This window comes from Scyliorhinus torazame, chromosome 12, assembly GCF_047496885.1.
Source record: "Scyliorhinus torazame isolate Kashiwa2021f chromosome 12, sScyTor2.1, whole genome shotgun sequence".
NCBI classification, from domain to species: Eukaryota; Metazoa; Chordata; class Chondrichthyes; order Carcharhiniformes; family Scyliorhinidae; genus Scyliorhinus; species Scyliorhinus torazame.
Genome location: NC_092718.1, coordinates 219,286,901 through 219,313,790, shown reverse-complemented (window position 1 = coordinate 219,313,790; position 26,890 = coordinate 219,286,901). Strand labels below are relative to the sequence as shown.

At 63.0% G+C, this 26,890-nt stretch overlaps 1 protein-coding gene and 1 long non-coding RNA gene across 2 annotated transcripts in view; one reads left to right on the top strand and one right to left on the bottom strand.

Moving 5' to 3' along the window:
• Positions 1-2,060: 2,060 nt before the first annotated feature.
• LOC140387292 (uncharacterized) lies at positions 2,061-4,095 on the bottom strand. Its single transcript, XR_011933838.1, has 2 exons — positions 2,645-4,095; positions 2,061-2,467 (listed from the first exon to the last, which is right to left on the bottom strand). It is a non-coding gene; the product is annotated as an uncharacterized lncRNA (long non-coding RNA).
• An 18,470-nt stretch (positions 4,096-22,565) lies between these two features.
• Positions 22,566-26,890, top strand: part of LOC140387129 (proton-coupled folate transporter-like) — a 69,836-nt gene continuing 65,511 nt past the window's right edge. Inside the window, exon 1 of the mRNA XM_072470140.1 lies at positions 22,566-22,837. Coding sequence (XP_072326241.1) covers positions 22,592-22,837 — 246 coding nt within the window. The 5' untranslated portion in view covers positions 22,566-22,591. The remainder of the gene's footprint in view (positions 22,838-26,890) is intronic.

The following is a 26,890-nucleotide window of genomic DNA, read 5'->3' as shown; positions in this document are numbered from 1 at the left end:
GACTCCGAGATGGAGACACAGGACGCATCAGAGGGGGAATCCTCGGGTCCACGGGCTGTGGATGTACAACCGTTGCGCCGTTCATCACGGAAGCGCCGGTCTCCGTCTCGTTACACGCCGCCTATCCAGCGCCGCGTGCAAATGGTGTCCGGCCTGCAGCAAAACGAGTCCGACGCCCTCCTTTGCCAGGGTCTTCGGTGTTTCCTTGGACTTTGGGGGGAAGGGATGTTATAACCTGCCTGCTTACCATTGGCTGGGGACTAATGACAATCCCACAATCCTGTGGGAGTATGAACTTCCCCAATGAGGGGGGGGCGGAGAAACCATTAGTAAACTCCAAGTATAAATAAAGCTGGCCAGTTTGGAACCAGCAGGAAGGAGTGAGCAGCAAGCGAAGTTGCTGCTGTTGTTGTATATATATGTTATTGTAAATAAATGTTATTACTTTGTATCCTTAAAACTCGTGCTGGATTCTTCGTGGCCCTCACAAAACCTGGGATATTCCTCAAAGCCAGGTTTCTCAAAGTTAAACATCCAGAAGAACACAGGAATTAGGAGTGGGCTATTTGGCCCCTCGAGCCTGCCCCTTCGCTCAATAATCTGATGCCTGATCTGATTGCTCCCTGAACTCCACACCCCAGCCTTCCCCCTGTGGAGTCCAACAAAGAGAGACAGGAACACACGGAAGTATAATATGAACTCAGGTTCATTTAGATACACACAACTAACTCTCCTTGGCCTGAAGGGGCACCCTCCTCGACCTGCACCCAGGTTGGGTTTTTTTTATACAGTGAGGTTCCCCCTTGGTCAGGGGAAACCCCGCCCTGTTTCACCGGGTGAGTTCATACTCAGTGGTTGTCGCAGAGGTCCATGGTCCCAGAGAGGGTCCTAACACCTCCCCTAACCCTTGACCTCCTTGTCCATCAAAAATCTGTCCAACTCAGCCTGGAATATATTCAATGACCCAAAGCCTCCTCTGCCGTCTGGGCAATAGAATCCCACAGACTAACCACCGTGAGAGAAAATATCCGCCCACCTCCGGCTTAAATGGGGGACCCCTAATTCTAGGGGTCTGCACATCTTAGTTCCAGATTCCCCAATGAGGAGAAACATACTCTCAGCCTCACGTCTGTGTTCCTCATTGTCAGTTTTTCCTTCTGAATACTGGGCTAATCTGGGCAGTACTGGAGTGTAATAGGCTGTGCTGGAGTGTACTGGCTGCACTGGAGTGTAATGGGCAATACTGGAGTGTAATGGGCAGCACTGGAGTGTAATGGGCAGCACTGGAGTGTAATGGGCAGCACTGGAGTGTAATGGCTGTGTTGGAGTGTACTGGATTGTGTTGGAGTATAATGGGCTGCATTGGGGTGTACTGGCTGTACTGGAGTGTAATGGGCTGCGTTGGAGTGTACTGGCTGTACTGGAGTGTAATAGGCTGTGCTGAAGTGTACTGGGCTGTGTTGGGAGTGCACTGGGCTGTATTGGAGTGTAATAGGCTGTGTTGGAGTGTACTGGACTATACTGGAGTGTAATAGGCTGTGTTGGAGTGTACTGGGCTGTACTGGAGTGTAAGGGCTGTGCTGGAGTGTATTAGGCTGTAGTGGAGTGCATTGGGTTGTACTGGAGTGTAATAGGCTGTGCTGGAGTGTACTGGGCTGTAATGAGCTGTGCTGGAGTGCACTGGGCTGTACTGGAGAGTAATAGGCTGTGCTGGAGTGCACTGAGCTGTATTGGGATGTAATGGACTGTGCTGGAGTGCACTGGGCTGTACTGGAGTGTAATGGGTTGTGTTGGGGGGAAATGGTCTGTGCTGGAGTGTACTGGGCTGTGCTGGAGTGTACTGGGCTGTGCTGCAGTCTACTGGGCTCTGCTAGAGTGTACTGGGCTCTGCTGGAGTGTACTGGGCTGTACAGGGAAATTTTGAGTTATGCAGAATGCGGATTTTAAACTGAGAAAAAAAATGCCACACACAATATCAACATTACCTGATGATATTGTAACTGAATCCAATTACAAACCACATAAAACACAGACATTCAAAATTAGCACTCGACTCTCTCTGAAGAAGTTGTGCATTTATTAGCAACTTCCCTTGTGCTGGTATGACTCCAACCAGCAGAGACCTTTCACTCCATTCACACTGGCTTCAATTTAGCTCGGGCTCCTTGGAGCTACATTTCTTCAAATGTTGTTTTGATGTCTTCACTCCCAGAGCTCTCATGGCACGTACACCTTTGGACTTAATTGAGACACAGTCACAAAGACAGTGTGATCTCGGAATTCAAACTCAAGGAAGTAAAAATGTCCTTTTTAGGTGATGCTGTCAGATCTTGATGCCAATCACAAGTGTAAATATTTTCAGATAAATAGAGCTGACTGGCATTAAGAAGCTTTATGAGTTAGATGTTGCTTGTCGGAAGTGCCCTCTGAATTGGTTTCTGTCCTTGGGTTTGTATCAGGTAATAACCTTTAACAACGCAATTGACATGAATTAGCTTCAATCAATGATGATCAACGTTTCATTGTTAATTGAAAACAGTACGCCAGCGGAACAGTACAGGGCACGGAATCTGCCTCCTGCAGCAAGACTAACAATAAACCATCCCTTAACAATCATTTTCACCTTTGAAACCCACAGACATACCTTTATAAAGAAGTCTCTCATGCAGCACTTTATCAAATGTCTTCTGCAATTCCAGGCAGCCAACATTCTGTGAACTGCCCCTGTAAGTTTGGTTGTTCTCTCCTTACATGCATCTATGAAGTTCCTCAATAAGGCACCTCCCTGAAAATAAATTTTCCATCATTCCTTTCTGTACTTCATCCCACTTCTTCCACCTCAATTCTGCTCATTGAACTGGTTCATTTTCCAATTATTGAAGTCAAAGTTCAACACAGGCCTGTACTTTCCAGCTGCACCTTTCAAAATGGCCTCGAGCTGTCCTGGGAGTGTTTGATGGGAACAGTGTAGAGGGAGTTTTACTCTGTATCTAACCCCTTGCTGTACCTGTCCTGGGAGTGTTTGATGGGGACAGTGTAGAGGAAGCTTTACTCTGTATCTAACCCCGTGCTGTACCTGTCCTGGGAGTGTTTGATGGGGACAGTGTAGAGGGAGCTTTACTCTGTATCTAACCCCTTGCTGTACCTGTCCTGGGAGTGGTTGATGGAGACAGTGTAGAGGGAGCTTTACTCTGTATCTAACCCCGTGCTGTATCTGTCCTGGGAGTGTTCAATGGGGACAATGTGGAGGGAGCTTTACTCTGTATGTAACCCAATGAGAATACTCATGACAAAGAGTCGTCCAGACTCGAAACGTTAGCTCCATTCTCTCTCCACAGAAGCTGTCATATAACATGGAGCACGATCTAACTGAATTGGAACAGAATCCCGTGATGAGTGCGTTTAGCTGGGTGCCTCCCGGCACTCGCAGCGCCGAAGCACCGCGCTACTCAACGGGCCGGTGTCTCAGCGCAGAACACCCCATCGAGGCCGCACTTCGTCCCCGCACTGGAAGGCTGGTTTAGCTCAGTGGGCTAGACAGCTGGTTTGTGATGCCAAGCGGGGCCAGCAGCGCGGGTTCAATTCCCGTACCGGCCTCCCCGATCAGGCGGCGGAATGTGGCGACGAGGGGCTTTTCACAGTAACCTCTTGCAGTGTTAATGTTAGCCTACTTGTGACAATATAGATTATTTATTTAAGGAGCTCCGCTTGTCAGAACCCCCTCAGTGCAGGAAATCGTGATGCTATTTTTTAAAAAGGGGTCCTCGGGCCCCTCCCGCACCCCACCTCGCACGGACAGGGCACACCGGGTCTGATCGCGCTGTGGGGAAAATGCCAGCCTGGCACCGCCCTGCTACCTGGCAGGGCCACCTGGGCACCCGCTGGCATTGCCCGGCTAGCAGTTTTGAGTTTAATTTCCTATCCGAGGTCCTGTTAGGTTTTGAACGCGTGAACATGACGTTGTCAAACTGCAATTTTGAGCCTGTTAATCTTTCCAGCGCTTGCACGCAATTCTCCAAATGCAAATAATCAGTGTGAAGATATAAATTAATTAAATAATGCTGAGTTACACCCTTTAGCAAGTACAAGAGTTGACAGGTCATGTTACAGTTGTATAAGACTTTGGTTCGGCCACATTTGGAATACTGCGTGCAGTTCTGGTCGCTACATTACCAGAAGGATGTGGATGCTTTAGAGAAGGTGCAGAGGAGGTTCACCAGGATGCTGCCTGGTGTGGAGGTGCTAGCTATGAAGAGAGGTTGAGTAGATTAGGATTATTTTCATTAGAAAGACGGAGGTTGAGGGGGGACCTCATTGAGGTCTACAAAATCATGAGAGGTATAAACAGGGTGGCTAGCAAGAAGCTTTTTCCCCCAGAGTGCAGGACTCAATTACTAGGGGTCACGAGTTCAAGGTGAGAGGGGAAAAGTTTAAGGGAGATATGCGTGGAAAGTTCTTTACGCAGAGGGTGGTGGGTGCCTGGAACGCATTGCCGGCGGAGGTGGTAGAGGCTGGCATGATAGCGTCATTTAAGATGTAACTAGACAAATACAAGAATGGGCAGGGAGCAGAGGGATACAGATCCTTAGACAATAGGCGACAGTTTTAGATAGAGGATCTGGATCGGCGCAGGCTTGGAGGGCCGAAGGGCCTGTTCTTGTGCTGTAATTGTTCTTTGTTCATTGAAGGTGAAACAGCAAAAGAGTAGAGACGGTAATACTGTCTTGGACCAAGCGAGGGTAAACGAGGTGTTTAAGGACTTCAATAGTAAATTATATGAGTCGGAACCCCCGGCTGGGGCTGAGACAATTTCTGGATCAGTTGAGGTTCCTGAGGGTGGAGGAGGACCTGGTGGAAGGGCTGGGAGCCCCAATTGAGGTTGAGGAAATAATCAAGGGGCTGGAGGGCATGCAGCCGGGTAAGGCCCCGGGGCCTGACGGCTACCCGGTGGAATTCTATAAGAGGTTTTCAGAGATATTGAGCCCACTGCTGGTGAGGACATTTAACGAAGCATGAGAGAAGGGAGTCCTCCCCCCAACAATGTCGCAGGCCTCAATTTCATTGATCCTGAAACGGGAGCAGGATCCGGAGCAATGCGGGTCATACAGGCCGATTTCTCTACTGAATGTGGACGCCAAACTGCTGGCTAAGATACTGGCCACAAGGATAGAGGACTGTGTCCCGGGGGTGATAGGGGAAGACCAGACGGGATTTGTTAAGGGCAGTCAACTCAAGGCCAATGTTTGTAGGCTTCTCAATGTTATTATGATGCCCTCAGAAGGAGAGGAGGCCGAGGTGGTGGCTGTGATGGATGCGGAGAAGGCTTTTGATCGAGTGAAGAGGAATTACCTGTGGGAGGCGCTGGGAAGGTTTGGGTTTGGTGAGGGCTTTTTTGACTGGATGCAGTTACACTACCAGGCACAAGTAGCGAGTGTGTGTACGAACCGGCTGAGGTCGGGGTATTTTAAACTACACCAAGGGACGAGGCAAGGGTGCCCCCTCTCCCCGTTACTGTTTGCTCTGGCCAGAGAGCCATTGGCCAATACATTGAGAGCCTCTAGGAACTGGAAAGGGCTGGTTCGGGGGTGGGGGGCGTGGGGGGGGGGGGGGGGGGGGGGTGGTGGAGCACCGGGTCTCACTCTACGCAGATGACCTGCTCTTGTACATTTCGGACCCGTTGGAGGGGATGAGGGAAGTCATGCGAATCTTGGGGGAATTTGGCAATTTTTTGGGGTATAAATTGAACATGGGGAAAAGCGAGATGTTTGCGATCCAGGCAAGAGGACAGGAGAAGAGACTGGGAGAGCTGCCGCTTAGAACGGTAGGGAAGAGCTTTCGATATCTGGGAATCCAGGTGGCCTGAGAATGGGAGTTACTGCACAAGTTAAACCCATCCCGGTTGGTAGATCAAATGGAAGGGGACTTTAAGAGATGGGACATGCTCCCGCTGTTACTGGTGGGGAGGGTACAGACCGTGAAAATGACGGTCCCCCCCAGATTTCTGTTTGTCTTTCACTGACTCCCCATCTTCATCCCCAAGGCCTTTTTTAAGCGGGCGAATAAGGTTATTTTGGAAACTCCGGTGGAGGAGCTTAAGGGCAGGTGGGAGGACGAGCTAGGAGGAGAGATAGAGGCGGGTCTTTGGGCAGATGCCCTAAGCAGGGTTAATACCTCCTCATCATGTGCCAGGCTTAGCCTGATACAATTTAAGATAGTCCACCGGCACACATGGCAGTGGCTAGGATGAGCAGGTTTTTCGGGGTAGAGGACAGGTGTGCGAGGTGCACAGGAAGCCCAGCAAATCATGTCCACATGTTTCGGGCATGCCCGAAGCTTGGAGGGTTTTGGCAGGGTTTTGCTGAGGCAATGTCCAAGGTACTAAAAATACGGGTGGTGCCGAGTCCGGAGTGTCGGAAGAGCCGGGAGTTCAGGGGGCGAAAGAGGCCGACGCCCTGGCCTTTGCCTCCCTGGTAGCTCGGAGACGGATCTTGTTACTGTGGAGGGACTCGAAGCCCCCGAGTGTAGAAACCTGGGTTAGTGACATGGCTGGGTTTCTCAGTCTCGAGAAAACAAAGTTCACCTTAAGAGGGTCAATGTTAGGGTTCTCCTGGGGAAAATTAAAATGTCAGCAGATGCAGTATTCCGTGGTGGGGGGGGGGGGGGGGGGGGGGGAGAGAGAGGATTGTTGTTGTATGCTTGAGGTGTGTGAAGATTGGGCTGGGGGGGGGGGGGGGAATGTTTATTTTACCATGTTGATGTCATTGTTTATGTTAGTTATAACATTTTTTCAAATACCTCAATAAAATATTATTTTTAAAAAGGTGAAACTGCAGCTCAATTTACAAATTTACAGTTAACAATGCAGAAGTGGCAACAACGAGTGTGAGGTTTTTAAGAGTAACTATGGAGAATCTTTTGTGAGTGTGGCGTGGATCACAAGAATCGTCCATTTTGTTAACGTGGGTCACCGGAATAAAAGTTTGAAAAATACTGCACTAAAGGACAATTTAGCGCAGCCAATCCACCTAACCTGCACAACTTTGGACTGTGGGAGGAAACCGGAGCACCCGGAGGAAACCCACGCAGACACGGGGAGAACGTGCAAACTCCGCACAGACAGTGACCCAGCGGGGAATCGAACCTGGGACCCTGGTGCTGCGAGGCAGCAGTGCTAACCACTGTACCACCCTAGTTCTTTCATGGGATGTGATCTCCACCAGCTGCCGTGGTGGGATTAGAATCCATTTCCCCAAAACATTAGCCTGGGCCTCTGTACTGGTGCCATGATCAAGTTCAGGCCTGATAGATGCTGATTTACAGGACAGTATGCCCAGCTCTGTGCAAAGAGACCTTCATCACGGACATTTGAAACTATTTCGAGAGATGGCTTTCACATCGGAGCTGGTAGAGGGACCAATCACCGCCTGGTGTCTAAGCTAGCCGTGCCCTTAACTTGAATTGTGCCTCCATAGCCACCCTAACCTATCCTGTGCAATGAGAAACTCACATCAACGCAGTCCAGTCACTTAATTATTGTATAAACATTGATCAAAGTGAGCGGTCTAGTGTTGATCACAGAAATGTGTTGCAGACAAGTGTGCAAAATGCTGCATGTTGAAAGGGGGAAATCGCCAAGATCTCACCCACACCAGGACTGTTGGAATGGGAAAGCGAAATGTCAGCCTGCAGTCTTTATACACAATGAAATCTGACTGCAGGAGGGTGCACACAGGAGTGAGTTGGCCACTCTGCAGCCTCAAGCATCAGGAATAATTGTCCAGTGTATACGATGGGCAAGCCGTCTGTAACCGCCCGGCAACCCAGCCAGCACCGTGGGTGAGGCCAGTGGATGATGAAGCACCATCGTTTCCAATGTCAGTGCACCAAACCGTGCTGCACTCTGGCTGCACCAGAATGGGTCCAATTCAGTCACTGGGACACAAGGGAGATATTCAACCACAACAGGCGGCACAGTGCCAATTGCAGGGTCTTGGGTCGGGGATAGTGGGCAGAGCTGGGGCCACAGAACACCATGGTGAGGGAGGGGGCATTTTACCAAAGTCAACACCATATTCAATTCGGGGCTAATCTGGGCGGGGTTTATGGGGCGGGCTCCTCCCCCCCCCCCAGGCCCAGCCCCCTATTGTGATGAACGGTTACTGCCTTATCATCATGTAAGGTGATGTCCCCTTTAAGACCAGGCTTGGAACCCTGGGGACTCCGCCTCTGGCTCCGCCCATCTGGGAGCCATACATAAAGGCCTGCCTCATGGTCTGTATAGCAGTCAGCTCTCGTCCAAATCTGTAGCATAGTTATTAGCCTAATAAAGCCTTTTTTACAGTTTAATCTCTAAGCATCATTATTGAGGGTACCTCAATTTATTAGGCTAAACTAGATTCAGGATGGACGCAGGCCTAAAACCAGAGAAGCTCAATCTGGAAGCACGAACGCCGGAGGCAAAGGAAATTTTTTAATACTGGCTGCAGTGCTTCGAGGCCTACCTGGACTCCACAGAGACTCCCATCCTGGGGCCACGCAAGCTGCGTCTACTCCACGCCCGGCTGAGTCACAGAATCTCCGCCACGCTCGAAAAGGCAACGATTTATGAGGAAGCGATTGAGTTGCTCCGCAAGCGGTTTGTCAAACCCGTCAATGAGGTGCACGCCCGGCATCTGCTCTCTACCTGCCAGCAGCGCTCGGGGGAATCGCTCGACGAGTTTGTTGAAAAACTCACCGCGCTGGCCAGGGACTGTGACCATCAGGATGTGACAGGGGAAGTCCATATGAACCTGCACATCAGAGATTCTTTCGTGTCCGGCATCCGCTCGACCTACATCCGGCAGCGACTGCTCGAAAACGGGGCAAAAGACCTCCAGGAGACGCTAACGCTCGCCTCCTCGCTGGAGGTGGCCCGACATAACTTGGGTACGTACCCCGCGGACTCTGCCAGCCCCCCCCGGACTTCCTCAGACTCGCCCGTATTACAGGCCTGCGCCACGCGGCGACCCGCTCACCATGGGGGCACACCTTGCTACTTCTGCGGGCAGGGCCAGCACCCACGCCCACGCTGCCCAGCCCGCTCCGCGATCTGCAGCGACTGCGGGAAGAAAGGGCACTTTGCGAGGGTCTGCTTGGCCAGACCCAGGGGCCAGAAAAACAAAGAACAGCCGGCCCGAAAATCAGGCTCTCAGGCCAGCAGGCCTCGCAATGCGGCTGCGCACCGACCCGACACGCCCCCTTCTGATGCGTCATCAGCCTCGTGCGAATCATGGGAGCGGCCATCTTGTCGGCGGCCATCTTCTCGACCCGACACGTGCGACCGACGGCGGCGGCCATTTTACGACTCCGACTACCCGCGACTGGGTGCGATCACCCTCGATCAAACTCGGCCAAAACACCTGCAGAACTCCATGATGCAGGTCCAGGTCAACGGGCACGACACTGCATGCCTCTTCGACTCCGGGAGCACGGAGAGCTTTATCCACCCTGAAACGGTAAGGCGCTGCTCCCTACGCATCCATCCCACATCCCAAACCATAGCCCTCGCATCTGGGTCCCACTCGGTACAACTCACGGGGTACTGTATTGCGGATCTCTCGATCCAGGGTGCCAAATACACCCGTTTCAAATTTTATATCCTCCCTCACCTCTGTGCCCCCCTGCTGCTCGGACTGGATTTCCAGTGCAGCCACCGAAGCCTGACACTGAAGTTCGGCGGACCCTTGCCCCCCCTCACGGTGTGCTGCCTTGCGACACTGAAAGTCGCACCCCCCTCGCTATTCGCTAACCTCACTCCCGACTGTAAGCCCGTCGCCACCAGGAGCCGGCGCTACAGTGCCCAAGATATGGCTTTTATCAAGTCAGAGGTCCAGCGTTTACTGGGAGAGGGGGTCATCGAGGCTAGCAACAGCCCTTGGAGAGCGCAAGTGGTGGTAGTCCGGTCCGGGGAGAAGAAACGGATGGTCGTGGATTATAGCCAGACTATAAACCGATTCACGCAGCTTGATGCGTACCCCCTTCCTCGCATCGCGGAAATGGTAAATCGGATCGCCCAATACCGAGTCTTTTCCACGGTCGACCTCAAATCTGCCTACCACCAGCTCCCCATCCGACCAAAAGACCGCCTCTATACTGCCTTCGAAGCAGCCGGCCGGCTCTTCCACTTCCTCAGGGTCCCCTTTGGTGTCACAAATGGGGTCTCCGTCTTTCAAAGGGCGATGGACCAAATGGTGGACCAGTATGGTTTGCGGGCTACATACCCGTACTTGGACAATGTCACCATCTGCGGCCATGATCAGCAGGACCATGACGCTAACCTCAAAAAGTTCCTCCAGACCGCCCGAGCCCTTAACCTGACCTATAACGAGGGCAAATGCGTTTTCCACACCACCCGGCTGGCCATCCTCGGCTATGTCGTGGAAGACGGGGTCCTAGGTCCCGACCCCGACCGCATGCGCCCCCTTAAGGAACTCCCTCTCCCCCGCAGCCTCAAGGCCCTCAAACGGTGCTTGGGGCTTTTCTTCTATTACGCCCAGTGGGTCCCCAAGTATGCGGACAAAGCCCTAAAGACCACCACTTTTCCCCTCTCGGCTGAGGCTCAATCGGCCTTCAACCGCATCAAGGCCGACATCATCAAGGCCGCCATGCACGCGGTGGACGAAACCATCCCTTTCCAGGTAGAGAGCGATGCATCAGACATCGCCCTGGCTGCTACCCTCAATCAAGGAGGCAGACCAGTAGCGTTCTTCTCCCGAACCCTCACCGCCTCCGAGATTCGACACTCTGCAGTCGAAAAGGAGGCACAAGCCATTGTGGAGGCTGTGCGGTGCTGGAGACACTACCTCGCCGGTAGGAGGTTTACCCTCGTCACCGACCAACGGTCGGTCGCCTATATGTTCGATAACACGCAACGGGGCAAAATAAAAAACGATAACATTTTGAGGTGGTGGATCGAACACTCCACCTACTCGTACGATATCAAGTATCGTCCAGGGGAGCTCAACGAGCCCCCAGATGCCCTGTCCCGCGGCACATGCGCCAACGCGCAGGAGGACCGCCTGCAAGCCATCCACAATGACCTCTGCCACCCGGGGGTTACCGTGCTCGTCCATTTCATCAAGTCCGCAACCTACCTTACTCAACCAAGGAGGTCAAGGCCATGGTCAGGGCCTGCCAGGTCTGTGCGGAGTGCAAACCGCACTTCTATCGGCCAGACAAGGTTCGGCTCGTGAAGGCCTCGGGCCCCTTTGAGCGACTGAGCGTGGACTTCAAGGGGCCCCTCCCGTCCACCAACCGTTATGCCTATTTCCTCACCGTGATCGATGAGTTCTCCCGTTTCCCATTCGCCATTCGCTGCACCGACATGACCTCAGCCACGGTGATTAAGGCACTGCACAGCATCTTCACCCTGTTCGGTTTCCCTGCTTATACCCACAGCGACCGGGGTACATCATTCATGAGCGATGAACTGCGTCAGTATCTGCTCAGCAAAGACATCGCCTCGAGCAGAACGACCAGCTATAACCCACGGGGAAACGGGCAGGTGGAGAGGGAGAACGCGACCGTGTGGAAGGCTGTCCTTCTGGCCCTGCGGTCGAGAAATCTCCCAACCACCCGCTGGCAGGAGGTCCTACCCGATGCCCTACACTCCATTAGGTCACTCCTCTGCACGGCCACAAATGAGACCCCTCATGAGCGATTGTTCCTCTTCCCCAGGAAGTCTACCTCCGGGGTCTCGCTTCCACCTTGGCTGACGGCTCCGGGACCTGTTCTTCTCCGGAGGCACGCGAGGAGCCATAAAACGGACCCCCTAGTTGAAAAGGTCCAACTGCTCCACGCCAACCCCAGTTACGCCTACGTGGAGTACTCCGACGGCAGGCAAGATACGGTTTCCCTCCGGGATCTGGCGCCCGCTGGATCCTCCACCACAGATGCTCCTTCCCGCGCCGCTCCCCTGCAGGACCCGTCGCCCCCTACAACACACCCCCTTCCGGCCCTACACCCGTTGGTGAGCTCCTACCGTGCGCCCCCCCCTTGCGCCCCCCCCTTTACACACCCCACCGGCGCCGGCTCCGCTACCCCCGGCCCTGCCTAGTTCCTCTGCCCCGACCCGGACCGAAGCTCCGACCGCTGTGCTCCCGGATGTGCCCTCAACCGGGACGTCCATGTCCGCCGCACCACCGTCCGAACTGAGGAGATCGAGGAGGACGATCCGGCCGCCGAGACGGATGGACCTATGATGGCACTTCACCCCCCGCCGGACTCCTTTTTAAACAGGGGGTGAATGTGATGAACGGTTACTGCCTTATCATCCTGTAAGGTGATGTCCCCTTTAAGACCAGGCTTGGAACCCTGGGGACTCCGCCTCTGGCTCCGCCTCTGGCTCCGCCCATCTGGGAGCCATACATAAAGGCCTGCCTCATGGTCTGTATAGCAGTCAGCTCTCGTCCAAATCTGTAGCATAGTTATTAGCCTAATAAAGCCTTCTTTACAGTTTAATCTCTAAGCATCATTATTGAGGGTACCTCACCTATCCAAGATGGTGGACACTGATTCGGATTCCCCTGACCCACTCCCTTGCCCTGCCCCATCTCCCAAGGCCCCACCCTCTCTCCCCTGACCCCTAACCCCCCCACCCCTATCCCCTTCCCTCTCTACCCCCCTCCTCTCCGACCTGCCCCTCTCCCTGGCCCCGCCCTCTCACATTGCCCCACCCTCACCTGGCACCACCCCCTCCCTTGGCCCTGCCCCTCTCCCTGCCCCTCTCCCCTTACCCCACCCTTTCCCCCCAGGCTCCACCCGCCCTCCATTGACCCCGCCCCCTCTCCCCTGGCCACGCCCCCCTCAACCCTGGCCACGCCCCCTCAACCCTGGCCACGCCCCCCTCTCCCCGGGCCCCTCTCCCTTCTCCAGGCCCTGCCCCCATCTCCACAGACCCCACCCTCTCTCCCCTGACCCCCTACCCCCCATCTCCCCCAATCCCCTCCCATCCATCTCCCCCGTCCCCTCCCTCTCCCCGACCTCCTCCCCTCCCTCTCCCCCGACCCCCTCCCCTCCCTCTCCCCCCGACCCCCTCCCCTCCCTATCCCCCGACCCCCTCCCCTCCCTATCCCCCGACCCCGTCCCCTCCCCCGACCCCCTCCCTCTCCCCCGACCCCCCTCCCCTCCCTCTCCCCCGACCCCCTCCCCTCCCTCTCCCCCGACCCCCTCCCCCCCGACCCCCTCCCCTCCCTCTCCCCCGACCCCCTCCCTCTCCCCCGACCCGCTCCCTCTCCCCCGACCCCCTCCCCTCCCTCTCCCTCAACCCCCTCCCCTCCCTCTCCCCCGACCCCCTCCCCTCCCTCTCTACCGACCCCCCTCCCCTCCCTCTCTCCCGACCCCCTCCCCTCCCTCGACCCCCCTCCCCTCCCTCTCCCCCGACCCGACCCTCCCTCGACCCCCTCCCCTCCCTCTCCCCCGACCCCCTCCCCTCCCCTCCCTCGGCCCCCTCCCCTCCCTCTCCCCCGACCCCCTCCCTCTCCCCCGACCCCCCTCCCCTCCCTCGGCCCCCTCCCCTCCCTCTCCCCGACCCCCTCCCCTCCCCTCCCTCGACCCCCTCCCCTCCCCTCCCTCGACCCCCTCCCCTCCCTCTCCCCGACCCCCTCCCCTCCCCTCCCCTCCCTCGACCCCCTCCCCTCCCTCTCCCCTGATCCCCTCCCCTCCCCTCCCTCTCCCCCGACCCCCTCCCCTCCCCTCCCCCGACCCCCTCCCCTCCCTCGACCCCCTCCCCAACCTCTCCCCCGACCCCCTCCCCTCCCTCTCTCCCGACCCCCTCCCCTCCCTCTCTCCCGAGCCCCTCCCCTCCCTCGACCCCCTCCCCTCCCTCGACCCCCTCCCCTCCCCCGACCCGACCCTCCCTCGACCCCCTCCCCTCCCTCTCCCCCGACCCCCTCCCCTCCCTCGGCCCCCTCCCCTCCCTCTCCCCCGACCCCCTCCCCCTCCCTCGGCCCCCTCCCTCGACCCCCTCCCCTCCCCTCCCTCGACCCCCTCCCCTCCCTCTCCCCCGACCCCCTCCCCTCCCTCGACCCCCTCCCCTCCCCTCCCTCGACCCCCTCCCCTCCCCTCCCTCGACCCCCTCCCCTCCCTCGACCCCCTCCCCTCCCTCGACCCCCTCCCCTCCCTCGACCCCCTCCCCTCCCTCGACCCCCTCCCCTCCCTCGACCCCCTCCCCTCCCTCGACCCCCTCCCCTCCCATCCCTCGACCCCCTCCCCTCCCCTCCCTCGACCCCCTCCCCTCCCTCGACCCCCCTCCCCTCCCTCGACCCCCTCCCCTCCCTCGACCCCGACCCCCTACCCTCCCCTCCCCCGACCCTCTCCCCCTCCCCCGACCCTCTCCCCTCCCTCTCCCCGACCCCCGACCCCGACCCCCTCCCCTCCCTCGACCCCCTCCCCCTCCCTCGACCCCGACCCCCTCCCCTCCCTCGACCCCCTCCCCTCCCTCTCCCCCGACCCCCTCCCCCCCGACCCCCTCCCCCCCCGACCCCCTCCCCTCCCTCTCCCCCGACCCCCTCCCCTCCCTCTCCCCCGACCCCCTCCCCCCCGACCCCCTCCCCTCCCTCTCCCCCGACCCCCTCCCCTCCCTCTCCCCCGACCCCCCTCCCCTCCCTCTCCCCCGACCCCCTCCCCCCCCCGACCCCCTCCCCTCCCTCTCCCCGACCCCCTCCCCTCCCTCTCCCCCGACCCCCTCCCCTCCCTCTCCCCCGACCCCCTCCCCTCCCTCTCCCCCGACCCCCTCCCCCTCCCTCTCCCCCCGACCCCCTCCCCTCCCTCTCCCCAGACCCCCTCCCCTCCCCCCGACCCCCTCCCCTCCCTCGACCCCCTCCCCTCCCCCCCGACCCCCTCCCCTCCCCCCCGACCCCCTCCCTCTCCCCCTCCCCCGACCCCCTCCCCTCCCTCTCCCCCGACCCCCTCCCCTCCCTCTCCCCCGACCCCCTCCCCTCCCCTCCCCTCCCTCTCCCCCGACACCCTCCCCTCCCTCTCCCCCGACCCCCTCCCCTCCCTCTCCCCCGACCCCCTCCCCCGACCCCCTCCCCCGACCCCCTCCCCCGACCCCCTCCCCTCCCCCGACCCCCTCCCCTGACCCCCCTCCCCCGACCCCCTCCCCTCCCTCTCCCCCGACCCCCTCCCCCGACCCCCTCCCCTCCCTCTCCCCCGGCCCCCTCTCCCCCGACCCCCTCCCCTCCCTCTCCCCCGACCCCCTCCCCCGACCCCCTCCCCTCCCTCTCCCCCGACCCCCTCCCCTCCCTCTCCCCCGACCCCCTCCCCCGACCCCCCTCCCCTCCCTCTCCCCCGACCCCCCTCTCCCCCGACCCCCTCCCCTCCCTCTCCCCCGACCCCCTCCCCCGACCCCCTCCCCTCCCTCTCCCCCGACCCCCTCCCCTCCCTCTCCCCCGACCCCCTCCCCTCCCTCTCCCCCGACCCCCCTCCCCCCGACCCCCTCCCCTCCCTCTCCCCCGACCCCCTCCCCTCCCTCCTCCTCTCCCCTCCCTCTCCCCCGACCCCCTCCCCCTCCCCTCCCTCTCCCCCCCTCCCCTCCCTCTCCCCCGACCCCCTCCCCTCCCTCTCCCCCTCCCCTCCCTCTCCCCCCTCCCCTCCCTCTCCCCCCTCCCCTCCCTCTCCCCCCCTCCCCTCCCTCTCCCCTCCCTCTCCCCCGACCCCCTCCCCTCCCTCTCCCCCGACCCCCTCCCCTCCCTCTCCCCCGACCCCCTCCCCTCCCTCTCCCCCCGACCCCCTCCCCTCCCTCTCCCCCGACCCCCTCCCCTCCCTCTCCCCCGACCCCCTCCCCTCCCTCTCCCCCGACCCCCTCCCCTCCCTCTCCCCCGACCCCCTCCCCTCCCTCTCCCCCGACCCCCCTCCCCTCCCTCTCCCCCGACCCCCTCCCCTCCCTCTCCCCCCTCCCCCCTCCCCTCCCCTCCCCCCCTCCCCTCCCTCTCCCCCCTCCCCTCCCTCTCCCCCGACCCGACCCTCCCTCTCCCCCGACCCCCTCCCCTCCCTCTCCCCCGACCCCCTCCCCCTCCCTCTCCCCTCCCTCTCCCCGACCCCCTCCCCTCCCTCTCCCCCGACCCCCTCCCCTCCCTCTCCCCCAACCCCCTCCCCTCCCCTCCCTCTCCCCGACCCCCTCCCTCTCCCCCGACCCCCTCCCCTCCCACTCCCCCGACCCCCTCCCCTCCCTCTCCCCCGACCCCCTCCCCTCCCTCTCCCCCGACCCCCTCCCCCGACCCCCTCCCCTCCCTCTCCCCCGACCCCCTCCCCCCGACCCCCTCCCCTCCCTCTCCCCCGACCCCCTCCCCTCCCTCTCCCCCGACCCCCTCCCCTCCCTCGACCCCCTCCCCTCCCTCGACCCCCCTCCCCTCCCTCGACCCTCCCTCTCCCCGACCCCCTCCCCTCCCTCTCCCCCGACCCCCTCCCCTCCCTCTCCCCCGACCCCCTCTCCCCCGACCCCCTCCCCTCCCTCTCCCCCGACCCCCTCCCCTCCCCTCCCTCTCCCCTCCCTCTCCCCCGACCCCCTCCCCTCCCTCTCCCCCTCTCCCCTCCCTCTCCCCCGACCCCCTCCCCGCCCTCTCCCCCTCCCCTCCCTCTCCCCCTCCCCTCCCTCTCCCCCCCCTCTCCCCCGACCCCCTCCCTCCCTTTCCCCCGACCCCCTCCCTCTCCCCCCCCCTCTCCCCCGACCCCCCTCCCCTCCCTCTCCCCCCTCCCCCCTCCCCTCCCTCTCCCCCCTCCCCTCCCTCTCCCCCCTCCCCTCCCTCTCCCCCCTCCCCTCCCTCTCCCCCGACCCCCTCCCCTCCCTCTCCCCGGACCCCCTCCCCCGACCCCCTCCCCTCCCTCTCCCCCGACCCCCTCCCCCGACCCCCTCCCCTCCCTCGACCCCCTCCCCTCCCTCGACCCCCCTCCCCTCCCTCTCCCCGGACCCCCTCCCCCGACCCCCTCCCCTCCCTCTCCCCCGACCCCCTCCCCCGACCCCCTCCCCCGACCCCCTCCCCTCCCTCGACCCCCTCCCCTCCCTCGACCCCCTCCCCTCCCTCTCCCCTCCCTCTCCCCCGACCCCCTCCCCTCCCTCTCCCCCGACCCCCTCCCCCTCCCTCTCCCCCGACCCCCTCCCCTCCCTCTCCCCCCGACCCCCTCCCCTCCCCTCCCTCTCCCCTCCCTCTCCCCCGACCCCCTCCCCTCCCTCTCCCCTCCCTCTCCCCCGACCCCCTCCCTCTCCCCCGACCCCCTCCCTCTCCCCCGACCCCCCTCCCCGCCCTCTCCCCCTCCCCTCCCTCTCCCCCCCTCCCCTCCCTCTCCCCCGACCCCCTCCCCTCCCTCTCCCCCGACCCCCTCCCCTCCCTCTCCCCCCCCTCTCCCCCGACCCCCTCCCTCTCCCCCCCTCCCCTCCCTCTCCCCCGACCCCCCCTCCCCTCCCCTCTCCCCCGACCCCCTCCCCTCCCTCTCCCCCCCCCTCTCCCCCGACCCCCTCCCCCTCCCTCTCCCCCCTGCCCCCTCCCCTCCCTCTCCCCCCTCCCCTCCCTCTCCCCCCTCCCCTCCCTCTCCCCCCTCCCTCTCCCCCCTCCCCTCCCTCTCCCCCGACCCCCCTCCCCTCCCCTCCCTCTCCCCCGACCCCCTCCCTCTCCCCCGACCCCCTCCCTCTCCCCCGACCCCCTCCCCTCCCTCTCCCCCGACCCCCTCCCCTCCCTCTCCCCCCTCCCCTCCCTCTCCCCCCTCCCCTCCCTCTCCCCCCTCCCCTCCCTCTCCCCCGACCCCCTCCCTCTCCCCCGACACCCTCCCTCTCCCCCGACCCCCTCCCCTCCCTCTCCCCCCCTCCCCTCCCTCTCCCCCGACCCCCTCCCTCTCCCCCGACACCCTCCCTCTCCCCCGACCCCCTCCCCTCCCTCTCCCCGACCCCCTCCCCTCCCTCTCCCCCGACCCCCTCCCCTCCCTCCCCTCCCTCTCCCCCCTCCCCCCTCCCCTCCCTCTCCCCCGACCCCCTCCCTCTCCCCCGACCCCCTCCCCTCCCTCTCCCCCGACCCCCTCCCCTCCCTCTCCCCCTCCCCCTCCCCTCCCTCTCCCCCGACCCCCTCCCCTCCCTCTCCCCCCCTCCCTCTCCCCCCGACCCCCTCCCCTCCCTCTCCCCCGACCCCCTCCCCTCCCTCTCCCCCGACCCCCCCTCCCTCTCCCCCGACCCCCTCCCCTCCCTCTCCCCTCCCTCTCCCCCGACCCCCTCCCCTCCCTCTCCCCCGACCCCCTCCCCTCCCTCTCCCCCGACCCCCTCCCCTCCCTCTCCCCCGACCCCCTCCCCTCCCTCTCCCCCGACCCCCTCCCCTCCCTCTCCCCCGACCCCCCCTCCCCTCCCTCTCCCCCGACCCCCTCCCCTCCCTCTCCCCCGACCCCCTCCCCCCTCCCCTCCCTCTCCCCCGACCCCCTCCCCCTCCCCCCCGACCCCCTCCCCTCCCCCGACCCCCTCCCCTCCCCCCCTCCCCTCCCTCTCCCCCTCCCCCGACCCCCTCCCCTCCCTCTCCCCCTCCCCCTCCCCCGACCCCCTCCCCCGACCCCCTCCCCCGACCCCCTCCCTCTCCCCCGACCCCCTCCCCTCCCTCTCCCCCGACCCCCTCCCCTCCCTCTCCCCCGACCCCCTCCCCTCCCTCTCCCCCGACCCCCTCCCCTCCCTCTCCCCCTCCCCTCCCTCTCCCCCGACCCCCTCCCCTCCCTCTCCCCCGACCCCCTCCCCCTCCCTCTCCCCCGACCCCCTCCCCTCCCTCTCCCCCCCTCCCCTCCCTCTCCCCCGACCCCCTCCCCTCCCTCTCCCCCCTCCCTCTCCCCCGACCCCCTCCCCTCCTCTCCCCCGACCCCCTCCCCCGACCCCCCTCCCCTCCCCCGACCCCCTCCCCTCCCTCTCCCCCGACCCCCTCCCCTCCCTCTCCCCCGACCCCCTCCCCCGACCCCCTCCCCTCCCTCGACCCCCTCCCCTCCCTCTCACCCGACCCCCTCCCCTCCCTCTCCCCCGACCCCCTCCCTCTCCCCCGACCCCCTCCCCTCCCTCTCCCCCGACCCCCTCCCCTCCCTCTCCCCCGACCCCCTCCCCTCCCCTCCCTCTCCCCCGACCCCCTCCCCTCCCTCTCCCCCGACCCCCTCCCCTCCCTCTCCCCCGACCCCCTCCCCTCCCGACCCCCTCCCCTCCCTCTCCCCCGACCCCCTCCCCTCCCTCTCCCCCGACCCCCTCCCCTCCCTCTCCCCCGACCCCCTCCCCTCCCTCTCCCCCGACCCCCTCCCCTCCACCCCCTCCCCTCCCTCGACCCCCTCCCCCCCCTCTCCCCTCCCTCTCCCCCGACCCCCTCCCCCCCCCCTCTCCCCTCCCTCTACCCCGACCCCCTCCCCTCCCCCGACCCCCCCCCCTCCCTCTCCCCGACCCCCTCCCCTCCCTCTCCCCCCTCCCCTCCCTCTCCCCCGACCCCCCTCCCTCTCCCCCGACCCCCTCCCTCTCCCCCGACCCCCTCCCTCTCCCCCGACCCCCTCCCTCTCCCCCGACCCCCTCCCCTCCCTCTCACCCGACCCCCTCCCCTCCCTCTCCCCCGACCCCCTCCCTCTCCCCCGACCCCCTCCCCTCCCCCGACCCCCTCCCCTCCCCCGACCCCCTCCCCTCCCTCTCCCCCGACCCCCTCCCCTCCCTCTCCCCCGACCCCCTCCCTCTCCCCCCTCCCCTCCCTCTCCCCCGACCCCCTCCCCTCCCGACCCCCTCCCCTCCCTCTCCCCCGACCCCCTCCCCTCCCCTCTCCCCCGACCCCCTCCCCTCCCTCTCCCCCGACCCCCTCCCCTCCCTCTCCCCCGACCCCCTCCCCTCCCTCTCCCCCGACCCCCCTCCCCTCCCTCTCCCCCGACCCCCTCCCCTCCCTCTCCCCCGACCCCCTCCCCTCCCTCTCCCCTCCCTCTCCCCGACCCCCTCCCCCCGACCCCCTCCCCGACCCCCTCCCCCCCCCCTCTCCCCCGACCCCCTCCCCGACCCCCTCCCCCCCCCTCTCCCCCGACCCCCTCTCCCCCGACCCCCTCCCCTCCCTCTCCCCCGACCCCCTCCCCTCCCTCTCCCCCGACCCCCTCCCCTCCCTCTCCCCCGACCCCCTCCCCTCCCTCTCCCCGACCCCCTCCCCCGACCCCCTCCCCGACCCCCTCCCCCCCCCTCTCCCCCGACCCCCTCCCCTCCCTCGACCCCCTCCCCCCCCCCTCTCCCCCGACCCCCTCCCCTCCCTCGACCCCCTCCCCCCCCCCTCTCCCCCGACCCCCTCCCCCCCCCCTCTCCCCCGACCCCCTCCCCCCCCCTCTCCCCCGACCCCTCCCCTCCCTCGACCCCCTCCCCCCCCCCTCTCCCCCGACCCCCTCCCCCCCCCCTCTCCCCCGACCCCCTCCCCCCCCCGGACCCCCTCCCCCCCCCCCCCGACCCCCTCCCCCCCCCCCCCGACCCCCTCCCCCCCCCCCGACCCCCTCCCCCCCCCCCCGACCCCCTCCCCCCCCCCCCCCGACCCCCTCCCCCCCCCGACCCCCTCCCCCCCCCCCGACCCCCTCCCCCCCCCCCCCGACCCCCTCCCCCCCCCCCCGACCCCCTCCCCCCCCCCCCCCCGACCCCCTCCCCCCCCCCCCCGACCCCCTCCCCCCCCCCCCCCCCCGACCCCCTCCCCCCCCCCCCCCCCGACCCCCCTCCCCCCCCCCCCCCCGACCCCCTCCCCCCCCCCCCCCCGACCCCCGACCCCCCCCCCCCCCGACCCCCTCCCCCCCCGACCCCCCTCCCCCCCCCCCCCCCGACCCCCTCCCCCCCCCCCGACCCCCCTCCCCCCCCCCCGACCCCCTCCCTCCCCCCCCCCCGACCCCCTCCCCCCCCCCGACCCCCTCCCCCCCCCCCCGACCCCCTCCCCCCCCCCGACCCCCTCCCCCCCCCCCCGACCCCCTCCCCCCCCCTCTCCCCCGACCCCCCTCCCCCCCCCTCTCCCCCGACCCCCTCCCCTCTCCCCCGACCCCCTCCTCTCCCCCCGACCCCCTCCCCCCCCCCCCTCTCCCCCGACCCCCCTCCCCCCCCCTCTCCCCCGACCCCCTCCCCCCCCCCTCTCCCCCGACCCCCTCCCCCCCCCCCCCCCTCCCCCGACCCCCTCCCCCCCCCCCTCTCCCCCGACCCCCTCCCCCCCCCCTCTCCCCGACCCCCTCCCCCCCCCCTCCCCCGACCCCCCCCCGACCCCCCTCCCCCCCCCCCCCGACCCCCCTCCCCCCCCCCCCGACCCCCTCCCCCCCCCCCCCCGACCCCCTCCCCCCCCCGACCCCCTCCCCCCCCCCCCCCCCCGACCCCCTCCCCCCCCCCTCTCCCCCGACCCCCTCCCCCCCCCCTCTCCCCCGACCCCCTCCCCTCTCCCCCGACCCCCTCCTCTCCCCCGACCCCCTCCCCCCCCCCCCCCCTCTCCCCCGACCCCCTCCCCCCCCCCCCCCTCTCCCCCGACCCCCTCCCCCCCCCCTCGACCCCCCTCCTCTCCCCCGACCCCCTCCCCCCCCCCCCTCTCCCCCGACCCCCTCCCCCCCCCCCCTCTCCCCCGACCCCCTCCCCCCCCCCTCTCCCCCGACCCCCTCCCCCCCCCCTCTCCCCCGACCCCCTCTCCCCCGACCCCCTCCCCCCCCCTCTCCCCCGACCCCCTCCCCTCTCCCCCGACCCCCTCCCCCCCCCCCTCTCCCCCGACCCCCTCCCCCCCCCCTCTCCCCCCCCCTCTCCCCCGACCCCCTCCCCCCCCCTCTCCCCCCCCCTCTCCCCCCGACCCCCTCCCCCCCCCCCTCTCCCCCCCCTCTCCCCCGACCCCCTCCCCCCCCCCCTCCCCCCCTCCCCCCCCCCCTCTCCCCCGACCCCCTCCCCCTCTCCCCCGACCCCCTCCCCCCCCCCTCTCCCCCCACCCCCTCCCCCCCCTCTCCCCCCCCCTCTCCCCCGATCCCCCCCCCTCTCCCCCGACCCCCTCTCCCCCCCCTCTCCCCCTATCCCCCCCCCCCTCCCCCTATCCCCCCCTCTCCCCCTATCCCCCCCCCCTCCCCCTATCCCCCCCCCCCCTCCCCTCTCCCCCCCCCCCTCCCCTCTCCCCCCCCCCCCTCCCCTCTCCCCCTATCCCCCCCCCCCTCCCCCTATCCCCCCCCCCCCTCCCCTCTCCCCCCCCCCCCTCCCCTCTCCCCCCCCCCCCTCCCCTCTCCCCCCCCCCCCCTCCTCTCTCCCCCCCCCCTCCCCTCTCCCCCCCCCCCTCCCCCCCCTCCTCTCCCCCGACCCCCCTCCTCCCCCCCCCTCCTCTCCCCCGACCCCCCCCTCTCCCCCGACCCCCCCCTCTCCCCCGACCCCCCCCTCTCCCCTCCCCTCCCCCGACCCCCTCTCCGACCCCGCCCCTCACCAGGCCCCACCCCCTCCCTTGGCCACACCCCTCTCCCCTGACCCCGCCCCCTTCTCCCCGACCCCTCTCCCCGACCACGCCCCTCTCCCCTGGACACGCCCCTCTCCTATGACCCCGCCCCCTCAAACCTGGCCCCGCCCCTCCAGGCCCCGCCCCGCCTCTCCAGGCCCCGCCTCTCCAAGATGGCGGACCGGGCTGGGGATTCTCCTCCGTCTCCGCTGCCGGCCTCGGGCCCGAGTCGGTGCCGGGGCGGCGGGCTGGGGCTGACGGTGGAGCCGCTCCTCTTCCTGTCCATGATGGCGCTGGCGCTGCAGGCGCCGCTCTCCACTCAGTACATCTTCCACAGGGTCAGCGAGCAGCTCGGCTTCAGCGGCAACCGGAGCCGCGGCTGCAACAGCTCAGCGGGCCCGGAGGCCCAACTGGAGCAGGTGAGAGATCCAGCAGCTCTAACCAATCAGCTGGAGATACAGCAGCTCTAACCAATCAGCTGGGAGATCCAGCAGCTCTAACCAATCAGCAGGGAGATACAGCAGCTCTAACCAATCAGCAGGGAGATCCAGCAGCTCTAACCAATCAGCTGGGAGATCCAGCAGCTCTAACCAATCAGCAGGGAGATACAGCAGCTCTAACCAATCAGCTGGGAGATACTGCAGCTCTAACCAATCAGCAGGGAGATACAGCAGCTCTAACCAATCAGCTGGGAGATACTGCAGCTCTAACCAATCAGCTGGGGGATACTGCAGCTCTAACCAATCAGCAGGGAGATACTGCAGCTCTAACCATTCAGCTGGGATATCTAGCAGCTCTAACCAATCAGCTGGGAGATACAGCAGCTCTAACCAATCAGCTGGGAGATACTGCAGCTCTAACCAATCAGCTGGGAGATACTGCAGCTCTAACCAATCAGCAGGGAGATACTGCAGCTCTAACCATTCAGCTGGGATATCTAGCAGCTCTAACCAATCAGCTGGGAGATACAGCAGCTCTAACCAATCAGCTGGGAGATACTGCAGCTCTAACCAATAAGCTGGGAGATACTGCAGCTCTAACCATTCAGCTGGGATATCCAGCAGCTCTAACCATTCAGCTGGGATATCCAGCAGCTCTAACCAATCAGCTGGGAGATACTGCAGCTCTAACCATTCAGCTGGGATATCCAGCAGCTCTAACCAATCAGCTGGGAGATACAGCAGCTCTAACCAATCAGCAGGGAGATACGGCAGCTCTAACCAATCAGCAGGGAGATACTGCAGCTCTAACCATTCAGCTGGGATATCCAGCAGCTCTAACCAATCAGCTGGGAGATACAGCAGCTCTAACCAATCAGCAGGGAGATACGGCAGCTCTAACCAATCAGCAGGGAGATACAGCAGCTCTAACCAATCAGCAGAGTGATACAGCAGCTCTAAACAATCAGCAGGGAGATACAGCAGCTCTAACCAATCAGCAGGGAGATGCGGCAGCTCTAACCAATCAGCAGGGAGATACGGCAGCTCTAACCAATCAGCAGGGAGATACGGCAGCTCTAACCAAACAGCTGGGAGATCCGGCAGCTCTAACCAATCAGCAGGGAGATCCGGCAGCTCTAACCAATCAGCAGGGAGATCCGGCAGCTCTCACCAATCAGCAGGGAGATACAGCAGCTCTAACCAATCAGCAGGGACATGCGGCAGCTCTAACCAATCAGCAGGCAGATACGGCAGCTCTAACCATTCAGCAGGGAGATACGGCAGCTCTAACCATTCAGCAGGGAGATACGGCAGCTCTAGCCAATCAGCAGGGAGATACGGCAGCACTAACCAATCAGCAGGGAGATACGGCAGCTCTAACCAATCAGCTGGGAGATACAGCACCTCTAACCAATCAGCAGGGAGATCCAGCAGCTCTAGCCAATCAGCAGGGAGATCCAGCAGCTCTAACCAATCAGCAGGGAGATCCAGCAGCTCTAACCAATCAGCAGGGAGATACAGCAGCTCTAACCAATCAGCAGGGAGATACAGCAGCTCTAACCAATCAGCAGGGAGATACAGCAGCTCTAACCAATCAGCTGGGAGATACAGCAGCTCTAACCAATCAGCAGGGAGATACGGCAGCTCTAACCATTCAGCAGGGAGATACGGCAGCTCTAGCCAATCAACAGGGAGATAGTGCAGCTCTAACCAATCAGCTGGGAGATACAGCAGCTCTAACCAATCAGCAGGGAGATCCAGCAGCTCTAATCAATCAGCAGGGAGATACAGCAGCTCTAACCAATCAGCAGGGAGATACAGCAGCTCTAACCAATCAGCAGGGAGATACAGCAGCTCTAACCAATCAGCTGGGAGATAAAGCAGCTCTAACCAATCAGCAGGGAGATACAGCAGCTCTAACCATTCAGCAGGGAGATACAGCAGCTCTAGCCAATCAGCAGGGAGATACAGCAGCACTAACCAATCAGCTGGGAGATACAGCAGCTCTAACCAATCAGCTGGGAGATACAGCTGCGCTAACCAATCAGCTGGGAGATACAGCAGCTCTAACCAATCAGCTGGGAGATACAGCAGCTCTAACCAATCAGCTGGGAGATACAGCAGCTCTAACCAATCAGCTGGGAGATACAGCAGCTCTAACCAATCAGCTGGGAGATACAGCAGCACTAACCAATCAGCTGGGAGATACAGCAGCTCTAACCAATCAGCAGGGAGATCCAGCAGCTCTAATCAATCAGCAGGGAGATACAGCAGCTCTAACCAATCAGCAGGGAGATACAGCAGCTCTAACCAATCAGCAGGGAGATACAGCAGCTCTAACCAATCAGCTGGGAGATAAAGCAGCTCTAACCAATCAGCAGGGAGATACAGCAGCTCTAACCATTCAGCAGGGAGATACAGCAGCTCTAGCCAATCAGCAGGGAGATACAGCAGCACTAACCAATCAGCTGGGAGATACAGCAGCTCTAACCAATCAGCTGGGAGATACAGCAGCGCTAACCAATCAGCTGGGAGATACAGCAGCTCTAACCAATCAGCTGGGAGATACAGCAGCTCTAACCAATCAGCTGGGAGATACAGCAGCTCTAACCAATCAGCTGGGAGATACAGCAGCTCTAACCAATCAGCTGGGAGATACAGCAGCACTAACCAATCAGTAGGGAGAAACAGCAGCTCTAACCAATCTGGAGGGAGATACAGCAGCTCTAACCAATCAGCAGGGAGATACAGCTGCTCTAGCCAATCAGCAGGGAGATACAGCAGCTATAACCAATCAGCAGGGAGTTACAGCAGCTCTAACCAATCAGCAGGGAGATACAGCAGCTCTAACCAATCAGCAGGGAGATACAGCAGCTCTAGCCAATCAGCAGGGAGATCCAGCAGCTCTAGCCAATCAGCTGGGAGATCCAGCAGCTCTAACCAATCAGCAGGGAGATCCAGCAGCTCTAACCAATCAGCTGGGAGATCCGGCAGCTCTAACCAATCAGCAGGGAGATACAGCAGCTCTAACCAATCAGCAGGGAGATACGGCAGCTCTAACCAATCAGCTGGGAGATCTAGCAGCTCTAACCAATCAGCAGGGAGATACAGCCGCTCTAACCAATCAGCAGGGAGATACAGCAGCTCTAACCAATCAGCAGGGAGATCTAGCAGCTCTAACCAATCAGCAGGGAGATACTGCAGCTCTAACCAATCAGCAGGGAGATCCAACAGCTCTAACCAATCAGCAGGGAGATACAGCAGCACTAACCAATCAGCAGGGAGATACAGCAGCACTAACCAATCAGCAGGGAGATACAGCAGCTCTAACCAATCAGCAGGGAGATACCGCAGCTCTAACCAATCAGCACGGAGATACAGCAGCTCTAACCAATCAGCTGGGATATCTAGCAGCTCTAACCAATCAGCAGGGAGATACAGCAGCTCTAACCAATCAGCAGGGAGATCTAGCAGCTCTAACCAATCAGCAGGGAGATATTGCAGCTCTAACCAATCAGCAGGGAGATCCAGCAGCTCTAACCAATCAGCAGGGAGATACAGCAGCACTAACCAATCAGCAGGGAACAGCAGCTCTAACCAATCAGCAGGGAGATACAGCAGCTCTAACCAATCAGCACGGAGATACAGCAGCTCTAACCAATCAGCTGGGATATCTAGCAGCTCTAACCAATCAGCAGGGAGATACAGCAGCTCTAACCAATCAGCAGGGAGATACAGCAGCTCTAACCAATCAGCAGGGAGATACAACAACTCTAACCAATCAGCTGGGATATCTAGCAGCGCTAACCAATCAGCAGGGAGATACAGCAGCTCTAACCAATCAGCAGGGAGATACAGCAGCTCTAACCAATCAGCAGGGAGATACAGCAGCTCTAACCAATCAGCAGAGAGATACAGCAGCTCTAACCATTCAGCAGGGAGATACAGCAGCTCTAACCAATCAGCAGAGAGATACGGCAGCTCTAACCATTCAGCAGGGAGATACAGCAGCTCTAACCAATCAGCATGGAG